The sequence below is a fragment of the Mus musculus genome, chromosome 6 (assembly GCF_000001635.26).
Source record: "Mus musculus strain C57BL/6J chromosome 6, GRCm38.p6 C57BL/6J".
Classification (NCBI taxonomy): Eukaryota; Metazoa; Chordata; class Mammalia; order Rodentia; family Muridae; genus Mus; species Mus musculus.
The window spans coordinates 138,420,467-138,441,315 of NC_000072.6; the positions used below are offsets into that span (position 1 = coordinate 138,420,467).

The following is a 20,849-nucleotide window of genomic DNA, read 5'->3' on the forward strand; positions in this document are numbered from 1 at the left end:
TGTCTCTCCTCCTGCCCATCTTCCTCCCACTCACGCACCTCCCCCCAACCCCCTGTGCTCCCCCAACCCAGATTGCAAAACTGGATTGGGCCTAAAAGCTTGTTTCTCTCTGTTCACTGGCCCAGAGCACCCCTACAGGCTGCAGCCCCCTAAGGGGAAACAGTGTAAATATATGTCCCCAAATCTCTGGTACCGGAGCTGCTTAACTCTGTTCTGCCCCTTCAACTCCCAACCCCCTCCGCGTCCTTCCACCACCCTCCCCTTTTTGAGCAATGGAGCTGGAAACCAATTTGATTCCCTTTTTCTCCAATGCAGCTGCAAGGCTCAGAGATACTGACATTTCCCCACTCTTATCAGTTTAATTACAGTTACCATGGCAGCAAAGTGCTAGTGCTTGGCAAAGGCCAACAAGAGATTTGCAAGACTGGGTTCAATTTTGATGCAGCTCACATGCAAAATAAAAAAAAAAAAATAAGAAACATACATACACTCTAACAAAGAATCTCCTTGCGGAGTTTATGATCCAACCTTTTGTGGCTGTGTCTTTGCAGCCACGCAGGGGTGGTTTTGCAAAGAATGTACCAGGATTTTTGGCACCTAGCGAGATTAATTGGTCGAAAGCAGCAGTCTTTAAAAGCAGCAGCAACAATATTATTTCATATCTTCCTCAGGAGAAGAACGGGCAGTCTGTGGAGCTAGCCACGAGTGCCTAGCGGCCCGAGAAAGTGCCTCTGTGATAGAAGGTAACCTTACCAAAACTTTTCTCTTGTTTCTGCATGAGTTGACTGAGGCGTGCCTGAGTCGCTGCAGCTTCGCATGGAGCACCAAGCCCGGAGGCAGAGAGTAGAAAAGGGAATCACTCGGATCTGGGGCCCAAGCGTGGATCTGGTGAGCAGCATGCAGGGCCCAGGATCCACTATTGTGAAGCCACTTTGGGAGCTGGGGTCTAGTGGCTAGGGAGGCAGGCAGTGGGGGAAGGGACGAGGGAGCGTGTAAAATGATGGCGAATGACAAAGCCACATGCTTCCCTCACTCTGCCTGTAATCCTAAAATCCCAGCGGCCCCTTTTAGCTTCCTAGTAACAAATGGATTTGATTAAACCGTCACACGCAGTGTTAGCATAGCATATCGTGTTCGGTATGAAAAAGATCATAAATCTGACTTGTGTTTCATAACAGCAATCTGAGTAGCCCCGGTTAAAATGTGCTGAATCTCTCTCTCTCTCTCTCTCTCTCTCTCTCTCTCTCTCTCTCTCTCTCTCTCTCTCTCTCTCCCTGTTAAGATGCAGACACTTGGGTACAAGGAACCTATGTCCACTGAACACGACACAGTCACTTTTGCAACACACAGAAGCAGTGTTTTGATATTAAGGTTGCATTGGGAGAAGCAGGGGTGTAGACAAAAACAAGGTTGTAATTTCAACTCTTTCTTGGGGGTGGCAGGCATACATTTCATCAAGCAGGTGTAGAAAGGTCTGGGAAAATACCCAAGACTGATATCACTTCCCTTAGCCTGGTAGCAACACCCCGCCCCCAACCTTTGCAAACTGTCCCAACCCCTCTTCCAGAGTCAGGGTGTGCGAATGTTGCAGCTCCCAATGAACTTTGTCTATTATGCACTAGACTCCTACTTGAGATGTTGCGTCGCGCTGCAGCCGCGCGCTCCACTCTCTTCCTCCGGCATCCACGTCTTCCGCCCCACATCTATTTCATGTCTCATCACAAAAATAATGATGCCTCCCATGATTTAAACAGAACCAAACAAACACAAAACCCTCTCTGCAGACCTGCAGCCCGGTGAAAGTTGCAGTGGTGGTGGGGATGGTTCGGGTGCAGCTTTACTTTATGCCTTCTTGGGAGAGGATGGGGAAGAAGAAGAAAAAAAAGCCACCCAACATCCGCACACGCACGCGCGCACCAGCAGACATACACAGCACAAATAAGCCGACGCGTGAGTACACAACCCCTGACTTACCTTCTCAATTAAGCGATACAGGGGAGGGTGTTCAATGAGCCCAGCGGCTGCTTGGTAGCGCTTCTCCTTGGGAAAGGTCAAAAAGAAACATTGTTTGAAAAAAAAAAAGGAAAAAAAAAAACCGGGGGGTAGAATCTCTCTCTATATATTTTTTTAAGTTTAAAATAATGAGGTCCTCCAGGATCCGCCAAGTACCAGTGTGGACCGCATGCGAGCCACAGGTGTCCTTCTTTTAGGCAACTGCAGTCCGGGGGATGTCTCTCTTGGTCCTGGCTCCTGACAACTTACCCCAGCAGTGTGCGAGGAGCCCGAGCTGAAGGAAGCCCTGGCTCTCAGCCGCAAAATGCAATCCCTTCCCAGCCAGACATAATACAGCCCAAGAAAAGGTCACCCAGTTATTACAGCGCCTCGGAGCCCAGGCAGCGCCTGTCAGATCCACAGTGAAGGCAGCTCCCTTCCGATTTAAGAGTATTTACCTCTCGCCCCCACCCCTCCCTCTTCTCTCTCTTCCTTCTCTCCCTCCCTCTAGCTGGCTCCCTTGCTCGCTAGCTTGCTTGAGCTCTCTCTCTCTCTCTCTCTCTCTCTCTCTCTCTCTCTCTCTCTCTCTCTCTCTCTCTCTCTCTCTCGCTGTGTCTCTGCTGTCTGTTCCGCAGCTCAGTCAAGTACAGCCGCCCTCGGAAAGTGCAAAAGCAGCCACGAGACAGATCCAGGCTTTGTTGCTAATTTCCCAGGGTGAAAATTGACAAGCCTGGGAGTGCAGTCAGCACAACCCATTGCATATGCTACTGACAAACGCTGGGGACATCCCCTCCCACCCATGCCTATCACACAGAGAATGTGACCTCTGCAGGACTGGACTCTGGAAGGACCCTACCTCCAGGACTCGCCCACAAGAAGAACTGCAAAAGAGCTCCAAAGGAGAAGGGTAGGGCTTCCTAAAATAACGGGGGCATTTTGGAATAGGATGGGGACTATGAAAGCAAATTGCCCTCTAAATCTGTTACTGACAGTGCCAGTGGAGGAAGTTAAAATAAAAGCCAAGGAATCAAAGTGCTACCAGGGAACACTGGAAAACTGCACAGCCCTCCTTTTAGTAAATGTCTGGGGGTGTCTGCAGTTTCCAGGGCTATGAATTCTGTTTAGAAACTCTCTGAAGTCCCTGTGCAGAATGCCTTGTCATGTAAACTCAGGCCAGGCAGTGCCACACACCCTTTCCTCTCTCTCGAATGGCCCCAGGAGTCAGACTGTGAACTTGTACCCCATACCAGGTGCTGAACCCAAAGTGGCCACTGAAACACACTTACTACAGATAGGTGAATACTTGACTTTGAAACCTGCTTCAGTGTTAGTCCCCAGGAAGCTGAGCCAGACTTCCAGGACTAAGCCGGTCCCCTGGCCACTTGCCCACCTACACCCTGCCTTCATACACTTATTTTAAGGCCTGGGTACATCCTTTTATTTTTGCCTCTAAATTTTTCCCATTACTCTTAACCTCTTCCCTGCACTCCGATGCTCTATAGGTCACTGGTAGCTTTAAACCATCTCCTTTTTCTAAGTTTTTAAACTTCAGCTATCGCCCACTTTGGTGTCTCTATCAAGGTCCTCTCAGCATCTCTCACAAAGCCTTGTCAAAAGGTTAAGCTTAAAAATAGTGCCAGTTTGAATGACACTGGATGTGATGCTCTCAGTGCCAAGACAGGATCAATTGTTGAACTACCCACCCACCCCAAAAAAACACTACCCACAAAACACCCTTCAAACAATACAGAAAAACTTTGCTACTTCTGTAACATCAATTTTAATATCTATCTATCTATCTATCTATCTATCTATCTATCTATCCGATCTATCAAATTATATATATATATATATATACATATATATATATACACACACACACACACACACACACACACTAAAGCAGTCCCCCTTGAATATTTATGTTAAATTATGCTTCCCTATATCCAAAGTCCTGGCATAGCCGGTCTAATTTATTTTTTAATCCCAACCTTCAGAAGGCTCCTAAGAAAATAGTAGGTGGCTTGCTTTCTTCTCCCTTTCAAAGACAACAAAACTCAGAACTAACCTGAAAAATACCGAAATTCACAGACAGGAAGATTACTGAGAACCCCTTCAGCTGTTCAGTCTATAAGCAGACTTCTTAAGTTTTGGCTTTTCCTGGCCCTAGTACTCAGGCGTGCGCGCACGCACACACACACACACACACACACACACACACACACACACATCCACACAGCTCCCTGCTTGTCCTACCCCACCCTCCAGCCAGATCTACTCTGAAAACACTCTGGTGTGTGTGTATGTGTGTGTGTGTGTGTGTGTGTGTGTTGCCTGTTATCTTTAGCAGCCAATGTACTGAGAAGAAAAGAGGGAGGGAGGGAGAAGTATGTGTGGGGAAAGGGAGAAATAAAATCAAAACAAATGGCACAGCTAATGAGGACAATTAAATTAATTATGTTCAAGGAGGATGAGGTTTTTTTTCCCTCCAACTGTATGATCTGTTACCCCTCGCTGGCAACTGCTTCTCCGTAATTCATGGCAACTGATGAGTGCATCTATGCAAATCTTTGTTTAAATCATTCAACTAATTAAATGATGGGATTATTCCTCTGCCTACGGTGACATCATTCGCAGTAATTAGTACTCTTTTGGACTGTGGCAGTAAGATCCCCCATATCAACACCAACCTGCAAAGGCATTAACCACTTTGATACCTTAAAAAAGGGCAACTATCCAGAGCTCTAATTGTATCCCATCCCCTTCCTCTCCCCCCATCCTCCTTTTCCTCTCTGGGTTAGCATATACCCCATACTTGTAGAGAGAGAGAGGGAGAGGGAGAGGGGGGGGGTGAAGTTAGTGAATAATATGCTAAACCACATGTGTAAAAGAATAAAATGGAATAGTTAACATTCAGCTCCATGCCATTCATTTTCCCCTAAAATGTAATGATAATTAGATGGGTCATAAAATGCTCTTCTTTTCATTATGACTGATGAAATGCATTAAAGCTGACAGGGTATTACCTGACAGTAATTAGGTTTTGTCATGAATTAAATTATTTGAAAGCAGGCTATCTCCCCAATCACGCAATTTACAGCAAGATTTTTTTTTAATCTGTGCCACAGAAGAGAGAGAGAGAGAGAGAGAGAGAGAGAGAGAGAGAGAGAAAATAGCAGTTTTTCTCTTCATAATCATATGAATTATTCACAGAAAAAAAATCATCAGAAAAACCCCCGTGCAGATGAAGAGGCTTGATGCTTAATGCGCACAGATGTGATCGCCAGTGGTCGCCGACAATGAAATATACAAGTGCACACAAAGTGATCCGGTGAACAAGAGGTGGAATTTAATCATCTTCTGCTGACACTTTGTGAAAAACACCATTAACCCTCAGCAAACCCCTGTTTTCCTGGCTCCCTGTAACCCCTAAAGTCTCAGCCCCTCCTCCCAAGGAGAAAAAGTGAAAGAAGAATTTGTGGTTTTGTTTACTCAGCCAAGCTAAAGGTTGGATCCAGCCAGGCAAGCACTTTCTTCATTTCCTGAGAGTAAACTACCCACTTTAATTACACATGCTTCGGAAATCTTTGCAAAAAGATTGCCATTGAGAGCTACATCTTCTTGGCCCGATTTTCTTTTGCCTACCCCTTCTTTCTGCTACTTATACATTTGATGAGAGTGTTTAACTCAATCTATTCCACATTCTCTAATACAAAAATAAAATAAAATAAAATACCAAGAAGGTAGACTATCTTTTCCTGGACTTTTCTATTGTGATTCTTTATGAGGGAGGGGGGGGGGCACAGAACGCAGGAAGACGGTTACATGGGGGTGATCAGACATATATTACTTACCTTTGCTCAAAAGAGATCTTGCACAAAAAAAAGCAGTGTATGTGTGTGCCTGTTTCTAAACAAGTCTTCAAGTTTTCGGCCGTCTCTTTTTGCAAGACGCACCCCACAGATAACTTTTGTGTGGGGATGTTCAGTAGTGATTTCTGTAGCGTCCCAAAGATGCTTCTGTGGAGGTTGGAGTATCAGACAGGTTGTCGCTTTGGGTAGTCGGAAGACAGCACCCACTCTAGAAGTCCAGGTACAGTCAAAGTGGTCAGTCAAGGAAGGGGTGAGGTTGACAAGGACTCCTGTTCACACTCTCCCACCATCACGCCTGGAGATGCAGCAGCCACGCAAGAGAAAAAGCCTCTTGCTTCCGCCTTCGCCTTGCTCCTTGCTCTGGTGTGCTTTGCTCTTTCTTACTTTCTTCCTGAACTGCATACAAACCCTGAGTGGGCCAGAGCGGCTCCTCCAGTATTTAAACACCTCGCCAGGTCCCTAGTTAGCAGCTTCCTTCAGCTCATCCAAGAAGCTGACAAGTTCTGTTAAAGGAGGCCGTACATACGGCTCTAATGGACCTCATTAAGTTCTACTTACAGATGTTCTCTTAACATAATTGATCTGCGGTGAGTTGAGAGGACTGAAACTTATTCCCTAGCCCCCAATTATGGTTGGGTAATTAGATCCCCAACCTCCAATTTTTCACATTCACCCTTCTAACATTCCAAAATATCAAAGTATCTCTCTCTCTAAAGCTCCCCCTTACCGGACTCCACTCTCCTCACTGTATTGACAGTTAGATCTGCTCTAACCTTTGTAGTGACGCCAATTTTAATGGTGCATTCAGACCATTGACAGAGCTGTGTTTCTCCCCCAGCCTCTCCCATCTCCTCTCCACACTCCATCCCTCCCACTCCCTTAACCCTCAGAAACAAAAGGGTAAAAAAAAAAAAAAAAAAAAAAACCCTCCAACTTGTATAGTTTGTACTTTTGATAAAAGGTTTGGATGATGAGCCGTGGCATGGCTGCTTCCTTTCTAATGTCTTTTTATCTGTATTAATTCCTCAGATGAAAACTTTAAGGAACAATGAAGGAGAGAGGTGCCGCTCTGAACCGGTGAGAAGAAAAAAATTACACAGCACACCTGGGACAGATGAAGCCAAACTAGTGCTTTTATAATGCCAATCAGCGCGGCTGTTATCATCCCTCTAATTAGGAAAGCTGCCTAAAACTGAGCGCACTTGGGGAAATGGTAATGTTATGGTTTTGCACTTAAAAGGAGGCACATTTCCTGCGCTGTAAGGATCTGGGATTGGGGCTGACAAGTCCTTTAATTAATGGCAGGATTCCCTGTGTGTGCAAGTGTGTGTGCTTGTTTTAATTCATAAAAGTGGACAAAGGGTTCCAGGAAGGGGGCTGCTGTGGGAAGGGAGGGGAGAACCCATTAGCTGAAGATGAGCATAGTTCAGAGCTACATTCAATTTTTTTTTTCTTTTTAAATCCCCAAGGGACTAAGGTGCAGAACTGGAGTGAGCTGTTCTCCAACTCCTGAATTTGAACCCTGGACTGAATAAAAGCTTTAAGACCACAAGACAAACACAAAGTTTATAGCCAACTCGTTTTTCAAGTGTAGTGTCTCTGCTACAGTCCTTGCTACTCTCTCCTTGGGAAGGTGCCTTCCAAGGTTCACCGTGGCTCCTCTGTACATGTCCCTATTCAGGAGGGCCTGGACTCTTCTTCAATTTTCTGGTATGGAAGACATATGTGGTATCAATTATTCCAGGACCCAGATCACTTCTTTCCTTTTAAAATGCCACCAAGCATCCTAAGAAAGTGTGATGGTGTTTGGTGTTTGGAGGGTTTTAAAATTGGGCACTTTGAAGCTAGCAGGCAGCACTGGCTCTACACACTGTTTTAAGTAGCTTTTCCATGCTCAGGTGCTACTCCCCCACTAACTCCCCAAACTGCTTCCACATTCTCCCGCTCCTGCCCTCTGCATGCTTTACCAATGTGCACATAGCTGTTCTTGGGCATAGATGGTGCATGCTAGGGGGATTGTTTGAAAGGGTAATTAATAGGCATAAGATCCTGTCCTCATCTGATATATTTTATAACTTATTTTTTATCAAAAATGAATTTCAAATATTCTGTTGCCATCTCAGACATACCAGCATACAGCCTAAAAATAGGTACAGTCACCAGAGCTATGGTGACGGATCAAACAAATCTATCTGCCATCAAACTCATGTTCTTGACTTGGGAATCTCTCTGTGAAACACAGGGCATTTCTGAGGAAAGCAAAGCCTGGTGACTGAATGAAACCTTAGATTTATCCCCCTAAGGACAGAATAGTTTTACAGTCATGCTTTAATTTTCCTTTGTATTTTATACCTTTGACATTTCGTGGACAAATGTAAGGAGCAGCAAGGCTGTTGACAGGCCTGGGGATGACGAAGGAAGGACTAAGCGTTTTCTTCATTCAAACAAGGCAGAAAGTGAAACCACGTAGTCTAATGGTCAGTGTCTCAATAAGATGAGAATAAACAGAAAGAGGCTCCGTGTCTTATTTATATTTTATCAGAGGTTATTGCTGTAGAACCGTGAAGCACAATAAATAGCATTCTGTTAGCAGCCATTTGAAAGAAAATGTTCATCACTTTCAAATAAAATTACTTCCCTCAACAAAGTGTATACTCTATCTAGCCTCACGTTCCTCCAAGGAGCTAAGAAATGGAGGATGTTTTAATGCCCTCACACAAGCCACGTAACTAATAAACAACTCGAGCCAGCGTTAATCACTGACCACCTCCTACCATGGGACAGACAGATGCACACACACACACACACACACACACACACACACACACTTTAATTTAAAAGGACAATGGATAATAATGTGAAAAGAAAATGCAGCAGCTGCGATCTTATTTACAGGATCTAGCGGGGAATACACTTCAGGGGGAAAAAAAGATATTATGATAAGCAGCACTTTGGTTTATAAGAAAGCAAAGAACAGAATCTTGAAGTCATCTGGCTGGCTTGAGATGTCTCTCAGAGTCACTCCATTAAAGCAAATTGCTCTCATTCTAAATAACCCTGCACAACAAAACAAGACCTTTAAGAGTAGCCAATATTCAAAATGGCCTACCCAAATATTTGTTGCGTCTCCCACTTCCATGTATGTAGCAACAGACTTGTTTTGATGTAAAACCACCTAAGTGATGTATGTCATGGCCCCACTACTTCCCCACAAGTTCTATACGTTTGCATTTCTAGAATAAAAGACATCTTATCTTTGTCTAGAAAATGGAGGTATCCTTGGAATCTGCTTCAACATACTAACATTTATCCTGATCCTTTCAAGACCAACCCTTGTCATCTCTTCGTATTTCCGAGGCACAGTGGAACATGTTTGTCGTGGTTGGGTTCCTTGGGGGGTTGGATTGTAGAGAGCACTTGCTTTACTCTCTGCTGACTGCTCTTCTGTGAGTCTGGACTGTGCTTGGAAAGTTTGCAGCCATGTGGCTGAGAGCCAGGTCTGGTTCACAGCACGGTGTCCAGAGAACTATGTTTTGAGCTGAATATGGTCTGTCCTGTCTTTATTTCCGTAAGGACTTGCCTTTCAATGCAGTTACACTAATTGTCTTCTCCTGAACCACCACACCCATATTTTTATCCAAGAAATGGGTAGAAGGATTCCAATCAAAGTTCAGGATTTTTTTGGTGTGTTAGGCTCTTGAACTCATGAAGTTTTATATATATATACATATACACACATACACACATACACACATACATACACACATACACACATATACACATATTCACATATACACATATACATATATACATATATACATATATACACATATACACATATACACATATACACATACATATACACATATACACATATACACATATACACATATACACATATACATATATACATATATACATATATACATATATACATATATACATATATACATATATACATATATACATATATACATATATACATATATACATATATACATATATACATATATACATATATACATATATACATATATACATATATACATATATACATATATACATATATACATATATACATATATACATATATACATATATACATATATACATATATACATATATACATATATACATATATACATATATACATATATACATATATTTTAATGTTAGTGACAATGTATAAAAATCATCTCTTATGGTGACTGGCTTCTAGAAGCTTCTTGGGATGTGCTAACAATGAGTATCTTATTCAAAAAACAAATACTAAACTTCTTAGCTAAGGGTCATTCATCATGTTGGATTTCTCTTCCTACACTTCTGTAAAAGCGTGTGGATTTCATTGTAAGGTAATTATGGGCTACATTCTCTGCTAGACTAAACACCTTGAGAATGCAAAGTTGTCTAATTTTGCTTTTCATTCCACACAGGTATAAATGGAATATTATGGTCATAAAAGATATTTATTAAAGGGGAATCAAATTGATTTGAAATATACGAGGAAGTCAGTCCTAAACACATGTATGATGTTAATCTAAGTAGTTGATAAAAAGAAAACTCTAAGCATATTAGATCATGCTACTTAATATTGTTTGTTTTCACGATATGTATACATCCAAAAATATTCCTGTAACATGGCATATAGGTTTATTTTGTCATCCGTCTGCATGAGTACAACAGAAGTTGTTTGAGTCCCACTCCGCATCTCAGTATCTTCAGGTCTCAGAGTCTATCCCATAATGAGCCCTTTATAACTGCTACATGAAGCACTAAGTGGAAAAATGACACATGATTGGAAATATGGAAAATAAAATCGTTTCTTAAAATAAGCAGCTCTCTTGGACAATAAACATGGGGAAATTGAGGCCAGCATAGTTTTTGACACAAAGTAGAATTATGACAGTTTCCTGTAGTGTATGAAATGTAATGTTTTTAGTGGTAACCATGTTTAGGTAGTTGTGATGCTTTATTCAGTCATTTCTCATATCTGACATAAAATGGTTTTTTTTTTTTGCCAGTCTATAATGAAACATTTCAGATAATATTTGATATGATAATACCTATTTCTACTTATGCCTTAAAATACTCAAGGGAGCATTAAAAAGACAAACTATGGCAAACACAAACAATATAGAGCCAATAGGCTATGGTCTAGGTAGAATGTCCTCTAAGTGTCAGGTATACCATGTGCCTTGGCATCAGCAGTTTTTCTCATGTGATAAGTATATAAATAGGAAGGCATTTGGTTCCTCATACCCTGTGTGTCTATATTCAGGGTATATGTCAACTGAAGAAAGGAATTCACTTGTGTTGAGCTTTTTCTTTAAACTGTTTGCCAGAAGAGGATGTTGGAGCCTCTGGTAACTGAGTTATGGGTGGTTGTGAGCTGCCATGTGGGAGCTGGGATCTGAACTAAGGTTCTCTGCAAGAGCAGCCAGTGCTGCTACCTGGGAACCAATCTCTCCTGCACTGATTTCAATTAATTCCACCCCATTCCTTTCTTCTTCCAACTTTCCTTTTCCCTCCCTTCTCCTTCCCTCTTTCTCTCCTTCCCTTCCTCTCTCCTGTCCTCCCTCACTCAGTTCCTCCCTCCCTCCATCCATCCCTCTTTCTTTCTTTCTTTCTTTCTTTCTTTCTTCCTTCCTTCCTTCCTTCCTTCCTTCCTTCCTTCCTTCCTTTCTTTCTTTCTTTCTTTCTTTCTTTCTTTCTTTCTTTCTTTCTTTCTTTCTTTCTTTCTTTCTCCCCTTCCCTTCCCTTCCCTTTCCTTCCCTTCCCTTCCCTTCCCTTCCCTTCCCTTCCCCTCCCCTCCCTCCCTCTCTCCCTCTCTTTCTTCCTTTCTTTCTTTCTTTCTTTCTTTCTTTCTTTCTTTCTTTCTTTCCTCTCTCTCTGTCTCTCTCCCTTCCTTCCTTCCTTCCTTCCTTCCTTCCTTCCTTCCTTCCTTCCTTCCTTCCTGTCTGTCTTTCTTTCTTTCTGGATCGTGAGCATGTCAAGGCATTATATGGAAGTCAGGGGACTTTAGGTAGTGGGTTTTCTCATTCTACCCTGTGGTTCAGAACTCAGGAGTTCAGGCTGGGTGGGCAGTAGACACCTCTACCCTCTGAGCTAGACTTGTGTTAATGTTTGAGAAAAAAGTTTCATTCACAGACCTACCCCATCCAGCTCAGCATTCAGATGAGGACATCTTTGAAACAATCATAAGGACCTATAGAATTGGCATCCTTATTCTAGTGACTGAATTGGTGGGAGCTGCGTTTTCAGAAGTCAGAGGGCTAAGAATAACACTGGAGATATGCTGGATGCAGGAGAGGCTGGGTCCTTCACTTTGCTGTCTGCTTCCTCCTCTGAAGCTGTCAGCAAACCAGAAAGTAAATGGAGAATTGTGTCTCTTCCAAGATTCTTTGCTGGAAACCAGAGCTTTTACCAGGGTCCAGGTATCTTATTCTCCTTTCTATGTACAAAGCTGAGTCTTATTGTCTTCTGCATCCAAGCACAACATCCCAAACCTGTTGTCTGAGAGTCCTGGAGGTCAGTGGTGAGCCATCCAGCCATTTGTAATGAGGGGCAAGTTTGCACAAATCAGAGAAACATCAAATATCATGGGAAGAGAGAACAATGAACTGTCAAGTGAAAGGCTCAAAGAGAATATTTTCAAATTGATTTATGTTTATTTCTATTTATCTATTTTTTGGGATAAAGTCTTATTGGGTCAAAGCTACCCAGCTTTGAGTGACCTGGAATTGGCTACATTAAACAGACTGGTCTCTACATTACAGAGATATGCATGCCTTTTGCTTCTCAAGTGTTATTACAGGTATAAACGCCCACACTGGCTCAAAGCTGATCTATGATGAGACTCAAGAGAACCTGCTTGATGTGTGTGCTTGGGAAGATGAAAACAAATAGAGCTGCATCAGTGCAAGATTGCCATTTGATGGGGAACCGAGTAAGAGGCAAAAGAACGACAATCCTGGTAAGAAATTTTAGCAAAACAAAAGGCATAACAAAAGAAAAAAATGAAAGCCAATATGTTAAAAGATGTTGCCATCACAGGATCTTGATTGGTCTGATGTGTAAAGTGGATAGAACATTGTGTTGGAAGACAAAGGGGGCTGAAAAACAAAGAAAAGGACATGTAAGACACCCTTGCAAAAAAGAGAGATTGTTGAAACATTTACATAGCAGAAATGGTAAATAAGGATATAAGAGAAGAAAACTTTCCAGGTTGACCTGTGTGTGTATATCTGACTGTATGAGAGAGTTTGCCTACATGCATGCCTGGGTGTGTATATACCACATGAATGCAGTGCCCATGGAAGCCGGAAGAGAATGTTGGATCCTCTTGTACTTGAGTTATAGGTGGTTGTGAACTGTCATGTGGGTGCTGGGATCTGAACTAAGGTTCTCTGCAAGAGCAGCCAGTGCTGCTAACTTGAACTCATCTCTCCTGCACTGTTTGCTTTTCCTATCTCCTCATTCCATTCTCCTTCCAACTTTCCTTTTTCCCTCCCTCTCTCCCTCTTTCCATCCCTCTTCCTCTTTCTCTCTCTTTCCTTCCTTCCTTCTTCCTTTCATCCATCCATCTATCCATCCATCCATCCATTCATCCTTCTGTCTGTCTTTCTGTCCTCCCTTCCTCCCTCCCTTCCTTCCTTTTTCCTTTTTCCTCCTTCCTTCCTTCCATCTGTCTTTCTGTCTGTTTGTCTGTCTGTCTGTCTGTCTGTCTGTCTCTCTGTCTCTCTGTCTCTCTGTCTCTCTGTCTCTCTGTCTCTCTGTCTTTGTTGTTGTATTGTGCTGGGGCCTCATGAGGAAGAGACAAGTTGTGCTTTACCACCGCGGAACAGCCCCGTGACTTGCTTTCAGTGATGCATCAGGAGTTAGTCCTGTGCTTCCTTCCTCCTCCTCCAGCTCTTACCTTTTCTCTGTCACAACATCACCACACGTCACAAGTCTCTGTCCTCTCCGCATGGTTGAATGGATTCTTGTACTACATCTAATGACCTAACTATAATTTGTGAGCAATTCGAGATATCATATTTAAATAGAAATTATGTCTGGACCTTGTTTTCTATAGAAGGGGATTTATTGGCAATATTTGTTTCTTTTTACCCCATTTCCATCCATTAGAACTTCTTCTAAGGGTAATAATCCATGGATTAAGAGTCTTAGGAAGATTAGATAATGCTTTCAAGTCCCAACACTGAGAAATTAATTGATTTAAATTTATATTTTTGGTTCAGATTATATATTTGGTTTAGTAATTTTTAACTTTGCAGTTGCTTCATAGTATTTTTAGAAAAATGACACTTATGTCAGATTTTTTTGTTTGTTTTTAGTTCAACTCTCTAATGTGGAATCATCTGGTGTAAATAGTATATTTTTATGGAAAAAAGTTACATTTGTAATATTTAGTTGCCAGGATGGATTTTAAGCTGGTCTTTCTTGAGACAGGGTCTATCTGTGTAGCCCTGAGTCATCTGGACCCTGCAATTCTTCTCTCACCCACAGTTTCAGCTACAATGTGTATGTGTGTACTTGTGTGTGTATGTGTGTGTGTGCATGTGCATGCACACATGTGTATGTGTATTTGTGCACATGTGTGCCTGTGTGCCCGTGTATATACATGTCTATGTGCCTATGTGCATGTGCACTACTGTGTGTGCATGTGTACATGTGTGTGTGTGTGTGTGTGTGTGTGTGTCTGTGTGTGTGTGTGTGTGTGTACACTTGAGACCCTGTAGAATGGAGATCCAAACTAGAGCTTCAGCTATTGCTAGGCAAATGGCCTGTTATATAGAGCTATCCTAGACGCCCATTTTTACAGAATTTCTTGATCATGATAAGATTGCCAAACTGTGCAAGGAGCTTCTCTTAGGTCCCATTTACCCAACTTCATTTATTATTTATATGTTGCCCTGTTTACTGTCTTCTGTATCTATTTATTTATGCAAGCTTGCATATTTTTTGGAAATATTTAAAGATGCATTGGAGACATTGTACCCCTTACCCTTAAATATTTCACTATGTCTGTCTAGGAAAAGAAAATTAAAGACTAAACTTTTACATTCTTGAAACTAGTTAAACCCATCATAGAAAACGAGAAAATTTGGTATAGATGAAGTATTCACTAATCTGACACACACATGGAACTTTCCTTCACAGTGCCATTACATTTTTAATATATGACCTCCTTCCTATCATACAGGATGCCATTCAGGACTGTGCCCTGCATTCAGTTGTCCTTCCATTGTCTTCTTGACACACTTAGGGAAAGGGTACATCAGCTGAGGAACTGCCTCCACTTGCCCCGCCCCCACTGAAAGATATATATCCAGCCTCTAGCTACATGTAAAACTAAAATTTTATTAATTTGAATGAATCTAAATTTAAATAGTCATTCTTGACTAATGGCCACCACATAACGGGGATGGAATGGAATGGAGAGTACTGAGTATTTGTTTTATATTTCAGAAATTGTTTTGCTGAAAGGCCAGGTGGTACAATCCTATAATCCGAGCTATTTAGAATGTTAAGACAGCATCACAAGTTCAAAGCCAGGATTTGCCTACAGTAAGAGCAAGGACAGTGACGTAATGATGTAATCACCCAAAGAAGAAGAGAAAATTAGGAATAAAGTGCTTAGAAGGTTGGGACAATACCTGAGTGTACAGTACTAACCTTGCTAGCTCATGGGAGTCCTTAGTTCAGCTTCTAGTCCTGGGGCAGACTGCAGGGACAGTAGAAGTTATTTTTCTATCAGAGACTTAGGCATTCCTTATACCTGGAGTCTCTTCTTTCTCCAGGTATAGATTTATCTCCTAATACAACATATTTTTCTGCCTTTTAGACTGAACTAGAGAAATTTCTGTCTGTCTTTGTTTTGTTTGTTTGTTTGCTTGCTTGCTTGTTTGTTTTTTGTTTTCTGTTTTCTTTCTGTCTCTGTCTCTCATTCCGAGATAGAGTCTTCTGCAGCTCTGAAAATCCTTATCAGATGGAGACCTTGAACCTCTGACTTCCTTCTTTCTCTATTTGTAGATGCCTTCTCCACTCCCCAGATCATGCAGTGGTGTGGAATCCCTCCCAGGTCTCATGCCTGGTAGGCAAGAACTTTCCTAGTTGAGCTCCAGAGCCAAGGGAGTCCTCTCTCCAGTTACACTGACAGCCAGGGCACACTTCCCTTGCTACTCCGCTGACCCACAAGAGTGCTCTTTTCCATGATCAAACTCACAATGTTTCAAGGTCAGAAACTCTGTCCAACATTTCTTTTGCATTCCTCTTGGCAACATACCATATGCTGGGCACCTGGTCGGTATTTAATAAATATTTATTGCATGGATAACTAAAGTACTTTACATCAGGGAACAGGATAAGAGGACAGATGGAAGTCACATGATAAAGATGCCACTTCTTCCTGCCAGAACTGAGAGTATATTCTGGTGGGTTTTTTTTTTTTTTTTTCCATAAGGTTCCAGAAAATTCACTGTGAATTAGACTCTACAGTCAAGATGTCTGGAAAGGAAAGACACACTTTTCAGAAATCAAAAGGTGAATTTCCACTGCTCTCCGTACACATCGTCTGTTTGATTCTCTCTGGACTGCAGTGCACCCAAACAGAGCAGAACTCCAGAATGAAATTGTAAGCTTTCTCTCATGTGTGTGGGAACCACATGGTGGCTCCCACTGCTAGTGATTTCAGGGCTGTCTCACAGTTCTGATTTGACGTGTTACAACTCCTCAAAATGGTTGCTTTTGTCATTTGCAGATTATGTCTGTTTAGACTGCTGGCTGGGGCAGCTATTCCTAAACTTGTAGGGTCAGGGTAAAGAAATACCAAAATATTAAAGGATAAATAAACAAAACATGAAGTAAGTAGCACAAACTGTGTAACATACGGCTAATGATTTAGAATCATGCTAACAGATAAACCCTTCTGAACACATCGAACAATTCTTTATCAATTTGAAAATATATAGCTTTTAAAGACAACAATCATTGTCACTAACATTTTTGAAACTAGGCAACAATGTCAAGAATTTGTTTATGCATACGGAATGTATTTTAGATGTAGCAGCTAGGAAATCTCATTACTGTAGACCTCACTTGAAGATCTCTGAGGTCCCTTCCAGCTTTAAATGCTGGATATAATTCAGAATTTATGATAATTTGAACTTAGGCTGGGCTGAAATTTACTTTTGTATGATCTATGAAGCGAGGATTTGGTAATGGTGTAAACAAGATTGCTCGAGGCTTTTAGCCAAGCTGCTCTTAAAGATTTTAACACATTGTGTGATACAAATGGGTCTAATTTCAAAAGATCCCTCCCCATTTGTTAGAGCAAGAAACACAAGTCTGTTAGTTAGAAGTGCTTTTTATTAGCAGCCTAATTTGTCATGTGTGTTCAGAAATAATACATCTGCATATTTATTACTGTCTGAGGTTTACTTCGTTTTTATTTCAGATTGTCTTCTCTGATGGTAGAACATATTCATGTGTTCCTCCTGTAATTAGAAATGACTACTCTTTAAATGAAATTGTTCATGCTCCCCTTTTTACTTCTTATTTCCTTGATTATATTTAAATATGTATTATTAGACATCATTATTATTTCAGTGCCAAACTGCATGAAAATGTGTTTTGCAGCAATCAAGTTACTCTTTAGAGAATAATGAGGAGTTCAAAGCCTCTGAAATACAATTGTAATTCTGAGGTCCATTTATAATTCTTCAAGAATGCAATGGAGTAGAGGAATCTAAGAGTAGAGGCTGAAGCACACAGCTCAGCAGAGAACTTACGGACCCACCTTCAGTTTCCAGCACCCATAGTGTGCTTTGCAACATTTACAAATCCAGTAGTAAGGGGCCTGCTACCTTCCCTGACCTCAGAGGCTCCAGCGCCACACATACAGTATATACAATATATCCAGGCACACACATATTTACATAAAGTAAAATAAATATACTTTTAAAAATAGAAAGTACAGTGATGAGTTTGTTCCTGCGTGCTCTTTATTTTCTCTTTGACATAGTATCATCACTATTTTTATTGACCTTAAAACCACTCTCTCTTTTTACAAAGGCTGAGAAATGTTTTCTGGTGACCTGTAGAAGTGAGATTTGACGTTTAGCTATATGGTTTCACAATTTGATTTACATACAAGTAGCAAAAGATGTAGTAAAGCCATGTATATAGAGACGATACATGCTTCATTTTAGAAAAACCCACATGACAAAATTTTACATTGGAAAATCTTATTTATGGTTTGAGATGAACAACCAAAATCATTAAGCTAAAATAATGTAAGAAAAAAATTAAGTCATTTCTACCAAAAGAAATTCAGTAAAAGAAAAAAAAATCTATGTTCTTCCATGAGTATATTATTTATAATACCATACTGTTTTGTAAACTTAGGAGACGTTACGTTATTCTTTGCTTTGTTCTATGGGCTGTGCTCATATATAAAGAGCAATTCCTATGATAATAAAGAAACAAAACTTATTGACTTATTGCCATGGCAATTTGTACATTTAAATACACATTTTATCAAAATTTCTGTTGTATTACCCATTTACTGAGTGGGTAATATACTGATTTATTCTAGCCTAATTTTTTATATTGTCTTTTGAAGGATGTTATTCTCTCTTTTGTACACGTGTGTGTGCGTGTGTGTGTGTGTGTATGTGTGTGTGTGTGTGTGTATGTGTGTGTGTGTATGTGTGTGTGTGTATGTGTGTGTGTATGTGTGTGTGTGTATGTGTGTGTGTATGTGTGTGTGTATGTGTGTGTGTATGTATGTGTATGTATGTGTGTATGCGTATGTGTGTGTATGTGTGCATGTGTGTGTGTGTGTGTGTGTGTGTGTATGTGTGTGTGTGTGTGTGTGTGTGTGTGTGTGTGTGCACAAATATATTTAATTTCCTGTGGTGCTCACAGAGTCCAGAAGAGGGTATTATATCCCTAGAGCTTGAGATACAAATGGTTGTAGGCTGCCTCGTGTAGCTGCTGGGCCTAACTCTGCTCCTCTGGAAGAGCAGCAAGCATTTTTAGCTGCTGAGTCATCTCTCCTGCTCTCTCTGTTTTATCTTAATTTTTACAACATCTAACATGATAAGAACTATGATTATCTTTATTTAATAGGTTGGGAAACTGAGTCCTTGAGAAAGAATAATTCCTGAGGATATCTCATTAGTACGCAGTAGAGACTCCAAATGAATGTGCTATCTTTCTCTAAGCCTACATTCTGCCTTTCTAAATAAGTGTTTTCTTTTTTTTTTCAGGTCTCCACTCACAGTAATTATTTTAATGCCTTAAGTCTCTTCACATATTGAATATGTATAGGTCATAAATGTTACTAAAATTGAGAGTTTTTTTTTAATGTCTGGAATTATTACAATTCAAACAGTAAAGAATCTAGTCCCAAGGACCAGAGATTCGGAATGGTGTGGTAAACAGAATTGAATATAATTACAGACAGATAATTCTTCTTAGTAATCTAAATGAACGATATTATAATTCCATCAGGTAGTACAGAGTTCTGTTTTTTTAACAATTTTTATTAGATATTTTCTTCATTTACATTTCAAATGCTATCCCGAAAGTCTCCTATACCCTCCCCCATGCCCTGCTTCCCAACCCACCCACTCCTGCTTCCTGGCCCTGGCATTCCCCTATACTGGGGCATATAATCTTCACAAGACCAAGGGCCTCTCCTCCCAATGATGGCCGATAGCATTTTCAACAAATGGTGCTGGCTTAACTGGTGGTTATCATGTAGAAGAATGTGAATTGATCCATTCTTAATTCCTTGTACAAAGCTCAAGTCTAAGTGGATCAAGGAACTCCACATAAAACCAGAGACACTAAAACTTATAGAGGAGAAATCGGGGAAAAGCCTTGAAGATATGGGCACAGGGAAAAAAAAAATTCCTGAACAGAACAGCAATGGCTTGTGCTGTAAGATAGAGAATCGACAAATGGGACCTCATAAAATTGCAAAGCTTCTATAAGGCAAAAGACACTGTCAATAGGACAAAAAGGCCAGCAACAGATTGGGAAAGGATCTTTACCAATCCTAAATCTGATAGGGGACTAATATCCAATATATAGAAAGAGCTCAAGAATTTGGACTCCAGAAAATAAAATAACCCCATTAAAAAATGGGGAACACAGAGCTAAATAAAGAATTCTCAACTGAGGAATACTGAAGGGCTGAGAAGCACCTGAAAAAATGTTCAACATCCTTAATCATCAGGGAAATGCAAATGAAAACAACCCCGAGATTCCACCTCATAACAGTCAGAATGGCTAAGATCAAAAATTCAGGTGACAGCAGATGCTGGCGAGGATGTGGAGAAAGAGGAACTTTGCTGGTCAGAGTTCTGTTTTATTGGTCCATTTTTATTACTTTTTTTTTTCTCCATCGGCACATGAAAATTAGAAATAGGCATAGAGCATGATGTTTCTGGGCACAGATACCTGGTGCATGTCTAAATTAAGGGAAAAGTGTCTATCTCTCTCCATCATTTTTTTCCAGTGTTACATTCTACATCAGATTTATTTTAACTCAAGGTCACACTTTGTAATCTTTATAAGGTTTAATGAGTAGTAGGTAGTATGCACAGTAGCGAGTTTCTTGATGGTATTTTTATACATGTGATTTTACTATGCTCTTACCTATGCACCATCTCTTCAAGGTTCCCAAACAGGTACCTTTCATCTTGCTGGTCGCCCCACCCATTCCTCGCACTCCCCACCTCCTCTATGTCCCCAGTCTTATTTCATTGATCTCAGTTCCTATTTTAGTTCCAGTGCTGCTCAGATTAGGGCACTGTGGTTCTGTGATACAACTTAGTATCCGGTATGAAGATATAGCTCAGCATTGCTTTGGCTATCTGGAGTCTCAGAGCTTACACACACACACACACACACACACACACACACACACACACACACACACACACACATACACGCACAAACACACAAACACAC

At 41.0% G+C, this 20,849-nt stretch overlaps 1 protein-coding gene and 1 long non-coding RNA gene across 18 annotated transcripts in view; one reads left to right on the top strand and one right to left on the bottom strand.

Annotated features, from left to right (window-relative positions):
• The window catches only part of Lmo3 (LIM domain only 3), a 219,289-nt gene that overhangs the window by 57,549 nt on the left and 140,891 nt on the right, over nt 1-20,849 (bottom strand). For 3 of the 16 annotated variants that reach the window (NR_151449.1, NR_151448.1, NM_001356306.1), the window contains exon 1: nt 1,975-2,564. The exons of 1 other annotated variant lie outside the window; for it this stretch is intronic. Coding sequence is in view for 2 of the 15 variants with exons in the window: in XM_006505343.4 (XP_006505406.1) it covers nt 1,631-1,703 (73 nt within the window). In the remaining 13 variants the exon portion in view is untranslated. Of the gene's footprint in view, nt 1-753; nt 1,049-1,630; nt 1,750-1,786; nt 1,914-1,974; nt 2,567-2,848; nt 3,073-4,060; nt 4,234-5,846; nt 6,741-20,849 lie in introns of those variants that run through there. 12 more of the 16 variants (XR_868844.3, XM_006505343.4, XM_011241131.2 and 9 more) reach the window with 11 other exon arrangements.
• Nucleotides 2,639-9,126, top strand: A830011K09Rik (RIKEN cDNA A830011K09 gene). Of its 2 annotated transcripts, none has more exons than NR_126072.1 (4): nt 2,639-2,899; nt 5,206-5,514; nt 6,894-6,941; nt 7,334-9,126. It is a non-coding gene; the product is annotated as an RIKEN cDNA A830011K09 gene (long non-coding RNA). The 2 variants fall into 2 exon arrangements; NR_126073.1 differs by having other exon boundaries at nt 5,206-5,334; nt 6,894-7,077.